Source organism: Pundamilia nyererei, unplaced genomic scaffold, assembly GCF_000239375.1.
Source record: "Pundamilia nyererei isolate P.nyererei 1_Seehausen unplaced genomic scaffold, PunNye1.0 scaffold00029, whole genome shotgun sequence".
NCBI classification, from domain to species: Eukaryota; Metazoa; Chordata; class Actinopteri; order Cichliformes; family Cichlidae; genus Pundamilia; species Pundamilia nyererei.
This window is the reverse complement of record NW_005187430.1, coordinates 3,938,399-3,946,024: the sequence shown is the minus strand read 5'-3', so window position 1 is coordinate 3,946,024 and position 7,626 is coordinate 3,938,399. Positions and strand designations below refer to the sequence as shown.

The 7,626-nt window shown below is 37.5% G+C and overlaps 1 protein-coding gene across 4 annotated transcripts in view; it reads right to left on the bottom strand.

Moving 5' to 3' along the window:
* Positions 1 to 6: 6 nt before the first annotated feature.
* The window catches only part of slc4a11 (solute carrier family 4 member 11), a 104,739-nt gene continuing 97,119 nt past the window's right edge, over positions 7 to 7,626 (bottom strand). For all 4 annotated transcript variants that reach the window (XM_005728661.1, XM_005728663.1, XM_005728664.1 and 1 more), the window contains 4 exons: positions 6,838 to 7,011; positions 5,147 to 5,342; positions 3,851 to 4,020; positions 7 to 2,751 (listed from right to left, as the gene is read on the bottom strand). In XM_005728661.1, coding sequence (XP_005728718.1) covers positions 2,685 to 2,751; positions 3,851 to 4,020; positions 5,147 to 5,342; positions 6,838 to 7,011 — 607 coding nt within the window. In that variant the 3' untranslated portion in view covers positions 7 to 2,684. The remainder of the gene's footprint in view (positions 2,752 to 3,850; positions 4,021 to 5,146; positions 5,343 to 6,837; positions 7,012 to 7,626) is intronic.

The following is a 7,626-nucleotide window of genomic DNA, read 5'->3' as shown; positions in this document are numbered from 1 at the left end:
ACACACACACACACACACACACTATAGTAAACCAACACATTCTGTTTTGATAACCATTTTTTCTCATTTTACATCTTACAGCTTACAAATATAGCTGATCTTTTTGACAAAATTACAGATTCTGTTTGACACCTAAATTAGTATGCTATATAAAAATCCACACATCATACATTCATGATTAGAAAAAGTAGGCTATATGAAATCAGAAAAGAGGGGTGGTTAACCTAAACAAAACATCACAGTACGCAATTTCAAACAAATCCAATTAGGAGGAAGGGGAAGTCAAGGTTTCACAAACTGAGTAGTATCTTTCCTCCCAAATCCAATATCAAGTCCTCTGAGAGAAGTTTGCTGCTATTCCAAAATGATCAGTACAGTGAGGATATCAAGGAACAACAACAGTACTGTCACATAAGAAGAAGAATCAGTAAATCTCAGTCCAAAGTTAGAAACTAATACCTTGCGTTGGATTATAATGGATAGTTAATAAAAACTAAACTTTGCATTGCAAACTGTACATATTCCTTCATACCTCACAATCTCATCCTGCTTTCACCAGTGCTGTCTTAAGGCTTAGTCCAAGGATTATGCAAATGCTTGCAGGCTTTTATGCCTTGCTATCTCAGCATGAGACATCCATCTGCTTAAATTGGACATCTTTCTCACATCTGTAAGACAAAGTTGAACAGAAGTGCGGGAGCTGCCATTTGGATATCGGGAAAGCAACAAAATCTGCCACTGTGGATGCCTCTTTGACAGGCAAATATATATATTTTTTTTATTTATTTTTTCCTCTTGATGTGTAACGTAATCAAATCAGCGCAGAGCAGCGTTTGTACCATGAGGATGGACTGAAAAGGTGCTGTTGTAAAAATACAGCTGGCCTGTCATTGCTTCAGTGATGGGTCCGCCTTTGCTGATTCACCCCAATATCACCGGTGAAGTTCTGCTTTATACACAGTATTGCTAAATATTGAGCATTGCATTCGTTTTAATGAGAAGTTACTGTTTGACTTGCTACTTTTTTTTCTCATGTAGGATACATGTCCATTGGCATCACATTGTATTAAAAACCCAGGTGACATGCTTTAAGCAAACCAGTGCTTAGAATCTTTTTTTTCTTTTTGAGCTGTAGATAACAATATTAATCTCTCCAGACACCTGGATTATTACATGACAACATCTGCAAGCACTGATCTAATCATAACATCTAAATAGAAAACAAGACTGGGTTATTCTAAAACTCATTTTTGAACACTTGATCACAGGAAAAAAATGCATTTTGTTCAGTCCAAAGCTCTCAGATGCTTTGTTTTGTTTTTTTTAACCTGACTTTACTAGCAATGCACCAGAACTGTGACATGGAACTGGAAGGGACTTTGATATGTAAACTGTGGGAGAGTCATATGTGAGACACACTCGGAATACAACATTTGGTATCTGTGGGATGAAAAAGAGCAAAAAGAGAACAACAGGTCAGGGCAAACACACAAAATGATCATTCTCCACTTGACAAACGGTCATCATGATAAATAAATAATCCTAGATTTGAACAATAATAAGTTTTATATACTGCCATAATATATTCTAATATATTCCTAATTTCATAAAGACTTTACTATATGATTTGGTTTGTGCTGTCTTTCTAAATAATTACACATAATATATACCCGTGGAATGTATTTTTTAAAATTCATCTGAGCACTTAAATTCCACCTTAAAAATTCGGTTTTCTAAGACCCGGCAGAAAGCTAGATGATGGCGCACACACACACACACACACAGACGCACACGCACACACACCTTAATGAATACTAACGTTTTTGGAATGACTTAGAATCAAAACATGTAAGGACGCACGTGTCCTACATAGATAAAAGGGAGGATCACAGCTAAAAGGTGTAGGAATGTGAAGGTTTTAACACTGCACAATGATTAAGGTAAAGATTTTCTTTACAGTGGCCTAAACGCGGTATTACTTTCATGTAAGTGGTCCATGGAAAAGATTTTCAATACTTAACACAGTGTACAGATGGCAAACCTCCCTGTATGGCAGTGTAAAAACACAATGTGAGTGCAAAGTGTCAAAAATAGATAATGTTCATACTGACATTGTGCCATTACACCTTTCTAATTAATACGCAATTTCCACTGGCAGCAGTTTTATTACTTGAGCAGTATTAGTGAATACTTGAAGCAGTTGCCCACAGGTTAAAACACAGATGTACACACTGCAGTAGGATATTGTAAAGTGTTACCATAGAAAAGTAAAAGGTGTGAATGGAGAAGATGGAGGTATATGGCACTGAACAATCTGAGAGGGTCAAACAGAAGTGAAACAGGGAGTTCTGGTGGTCCCGTTTTATGTTTCATTTTTTTTCCTCCTTCCTTTTTTTCGGTAGAATTTCCCCTTCAGAGAGATGCTGTCCGTTTAATGTTTGGAAAATATTTCCCACGACTCTCGTCCCTCTTCACATGACTTGCCACTTTTCCAGTGTTTCACCTAAAAGAATGTTCTTATCGGATACAAAAATCAAAACAGTCGATATATATTTCCTTTTTGCTTTCCATACAGTTTTGCATTGAAAAATATGTTTTTGTTAATTTTCTTTTTTTTCTTTTCTTTTTTTTTTGTTTAAATTCCAGATGTCTTTATGTGGATCCAGAGCTTATTCCATCTGTAGCTACATGTGTTGGGCATCCATTATGTCCAAGTATTTGGCCTCAATGATATGAGGGAGCACGTTGTTCCTAAACACAGAGCAGAGATAATTCATGTCAGTTGGTGCTTGTTAGAGCAGAAAGAAAGCATAAGAAGAAAATAAACCCCAAAGCCTTTACAGTGTCTGATTTTACCAGATAAAACTGACCGCCTTCTTATCAGTGCTACCAGTGATCAAGAGCGCATTTCTACAGTGGCTAATTTACGAGCCCCCAAACTTTAAAAGATGTACTTTATGGTTTCAGGATATTATTATTTTATACACATTTACCTTCATGGTGATTAAGTGTCAACATTTGCACTATAAAATCAGACTGAAAAAAGAATGACTGAGAATTTTCCCCCTATATTTTTTACTCATTAATGTAACCTGATTTTTATTACAATCCAGTTGGAAAAACAAAGTTGGAGGGAACCAAGACAAACAAGTGAAAAGGGGAATATTGAATTAGCTCGCACCCAGTAACCTGAAGCACAACTTTGCTGAATATCAATGCTGTGTTGTGTCTCAAGGATATGTGTATAGGGCAGCTGTTTGCTAATGTGACAATGTCATGTTTACAGCTTGCCACACTGCCCTGTAATACTTCTTCCCTCCACAAAAATGTACTAATGCAGGTCACCTCATGAAAAATGTATTTTTGTCAGTGTATTTATCCACTGTGATCATCTAATAAATAATTGAAACTTTGTTTTTTAAATTCAGGTATTTCCAGTAGGCTTGTATGCTGTGCTTTAGTTCTGCATCTGATCATTATGGTAAAAGCCTCCATACAGTGTGTTTCAAAGTTTTATCAATCTGATCAATATTTGGGTATCGTTCAGTCAGACGTTGCAGTTTTTTTCCAGTCCACATTAAATGTTAAAGTTTAAAAACAGAATAAAGATAATCCATCATCTTATCTACTTTATTCCCCATAATAGCACTTTTTAGAGAGATATGAAGATTTTTGAAAGAAAAAAAAGACAGCAGAAACCAGACTTCACTGTAATTTAAAGCTTTTTTCATCTAGAGGGCAGATTTAGGTCAGACACAGCTCTTGTTATTACCCGTGTGGTGCTGAATGTCACCCTGGTTTAAAGCACTCGAGAAAACAATTTTACGGGACAAAGTGGTCACAGTCGTACCTGATTGGGATTAGGAGGATCATGACCAGAGGGAAGATCATTTTCATGTACGGTATCGGGTACATGCCAAATGTACACAGCACCAGCAGCTGCATCATCTGCAGGAAGGTGAAGTAGTGGATCTTCCTCTGGGGCACTTTGCGGATGTAGTGGGTAGGTGGGTAAGACGTCTGCAGGAGGTGAGAGGATCAAGACAGATTAAAAAACAATCTCCCCTGTGGCTCTTCTTCTTCACTGTCCTCAGGTCTCCTGCAAACTTAAAGGAATGACTAAGGGAAGTGGGCAACCCACACGCATTTAAGAAGTGCACTCTGGATTTTAAATCACAACGAACATTTAGCATTCATTCCTACAACGTACAATAACTGCATTTATAGTATCTCCTGTGTGACTGTATACCACAATAACATTGATTGTTGGTAGGACATGCAGTCCCAGTCGAGCTGCAGCAAAAACTAATTTAGCTCCACCAACTGATCTGGTGTCAGGTACTAATCTTATAACAAACAAAGAGCAAATAAATTTTAAAAAAATGACAGGACAAATCTGCATCTTCTAAAGCTTGGTTGGTACCTGTACAGTCAGTAAATTGGAATTATCTACAGGTGAGGACAGAAAATGTATTTATGTGAAGAAGAAAACAGACAAAGATCTGGATTTCATACGAAGCAAAAAAAATGTGGTCATTAAATTGAACAATGTTTATATGAGATTTTTTAAGGTTTGGTTTTACTTTTATTTAATTAATACATTTATTTTATTTTCAGTTTAATCTTTGCATGACTGTATATGTACATGAGCATAAATGCTTCTACAACACTAAGATTTACACTTATGCAGGCTTTCTACACAGCGAAACCTGTAAATTTTGAGTCATTTCCTCATATCGTCATTAGGAGGCGCCAGTGTGTGACAATTCCAAGCGTAGGGAAAAATGGCAAGCCTTGCTTTGCATCTTTACTGAGAGAGAAGGAAGGTTAAATCGGACACACAGGATAAAACACTCAAGACAAACAATCAGCATTCTCTTTTAGTATTGTTATGTGTTTGATACACTATACTAGAATAAAAATGTTAATTTATCAGCTTATCTGTCTTAATTCACTAAACACTACCCACCTCGTACTGTGAATATACGAGCACAAAAATTATATTTGCAAATACCATTTCACTCGTGTCTGGTCCTCCAGCACCGGGCACACAGTCAACCGTTTGATCTGCAGAGCCCTGCTATCGACATATGGACACGGACACACACATTTATTCAACTGTTACTTCCACCACACACTTTCTGACCTGCTCCTTCAGAAGGAGAGCCATTCGGTCGCACATCTGGTTTCCGTCGATGGAGGTGAGGGCGATGTAGAGGAAGAGGCCATAGAGGACAGGTTTGGGTATCCACTGCAGCGGGAGAGGCAACAGCAACACTGATATGCCAATGAAGATGTTGGCAGCCAGAGACGTCAGACGGGTCTCCTTAACCTGGACGATACTGAGGAAACGCACACAATAACATACAAATGAATGGTTACTGGAAAGCCCCCAATTGATTCATACAATGCAACAGACAATGTATTTTCTGGGATTTTGTTATCAGTATTGCAGCATATTTTTTCATTTGAAAAATCAGGAATTTTCCAGACCCACTTCCCAGAGTTTAAGGGGCCTGAGCAGTGGGGAAAAGACATGCTCTATATTTTTTTCCAAATATTTTTTCTCATTAACAGATCCTGTTATTTTTAAAACCACAAAAAGGATGAAGATTTCTGCTATTACTGATAACTCTCTTCTTACAGATTAAAAATATTAACCACTCTTTTTGAACAATAAAATAAAAGAAATGATCAGGACTTATGAGTCGCCTGTGTGATAATAAGAACATCTCTTCATCCGCATCATGAACAAACACAAGTTTAAATTAATAAAATACAAATAAGCTTTTTGCTAGAGTATAGTTGATTTAAAAAATTTGCAGAGTTGTTTGGAAAAAGTAAGGAAAGCCCTAGGCTAATGACATCTACAAAAGCTAATTGAAGTCAGGCACCAGCAATCCTGCACTCCAATTAATGGAACATGATTGGAGGTGTCGGCTAGACTTTAAAAAAAAAAACATGTGAGCATTTTGAATTTGCCATTTAAAAATGCATCTGCTTTGCAAAGTGAAATATGACAAAGATTACTTTTGATTTGTATAAAGCTGGAAAAGCTTTAAAGTATTTAGTATTAATCAATAAGAACCTGCACAATTATATATGTTTTCTGAAGTTGAAAATGGACCTCACCATCATTTTAAGGAAACAATCAAAGCAACGTGAGGGATTGCATCTGTGACCTTGGAATGACCTCATTTGGACTCTCAACCTGTGGAGCTGAAACCTCACATTTTTCTCGTTGTGTAATTTTTATTTATTTTACCTTGTGTTTATCTTATTCTTGAGTCTTTTTAATTTAATGTCACCTGTTCAGGACTAGTAAGCACCTCCTAATAAAGATGCAATAAAAATACTTTATGTAGTACACCTTCAAAAACACTGGAAATAACAGCTGTTCATAAACAGTCAGTGATACTAATATTCAAAATTTCCTAGGAAATTTCCAGACATATACACACTTTCAAAATTCCTGAAATGGCACACTTTTCTCCAGCTTATATCTCTAATTAAATCTTCTGAACTTATATAAGACCTTCCCCCCTAGTCTCCATTAATCATACTCAACTACTTTCTTAATCCCGAATATATGCAAACTGTAATTTTGCACATATCTGTGTGGCCAGAATGATGAACATAATCCTCTCATCTATTAAAAACTCCCTCACCTCTTCCACCCCGAGGGAAAATCTTTAGTTACATAGTAATCATGCAATCAGGGAAGAACAGGATACAGTAGCTCGGATACAACTCAAAATTACAGTCGCCACACGCTCTGAAGACGAGCTTTAATTAAGAATCTGATTAGCACTGGAAGTGAGAGGGTGGGTAACTCACGTCTCGTAGAGGTGCCCCCCCTCAACGCGCTGCTCCACAAAAGCCAGCTGGCGCACATGGAGGGTGGAGTGGGGAAAGGCGGCATGCATCCAGGGCAACCCCAGCACTGACATTAGGATGTTAATGAGCCCAGAGAGCATTAGGTCCCAGTGATATGCAGTACCCTTCAGCAATCTGAGGAGTAACGCAACCATTACAGTCAACAGCATAATGCAGCACAAAAACAGGTTAAAGCTGCCTCTAAAACCATAAAGGGACAAATTACATACAAATGTAAAAAAGTAACAGAGTACATTTACCATAAGTTCTATAAATAGGTTTAAAGGCACGCACAAGAAAACTGCCATACACAAATTTTTAGAAGTAAGTCCACGTGACAGTAGTCTGCCTGTACACTCTACAACTACTAGTACACTTCTGCTAAAACCAAAAAGGGCATCTTTCTCCTAAGGTCAGTGATGCCCTTCGACAAACCTCGCTCACGTTTCACTAACTTTTTCCCATTAAACATAAAAGAAAAAATCCTGTACATTTTTGTGGATTCGTTCTCTTTTCTTTTTTTACAGAATGAAAAGCACAAACAATATGTCACTGATGATGACATCATAAGCCGAGCATGACATTACAGTAATGTTACACAAAAACAAGGCTGCGACCTTTTTGATGCCACCAAACTTTTTTTTTTGCCCCTGTTAGTGAGGGATCACTGCAATGCATCATCTCTGAGGTGGTATGAGGGGGACTGTGTGTGTGTGTGTGTGTGTGTGTGTGTGTGTGTGTGTGTGTGTG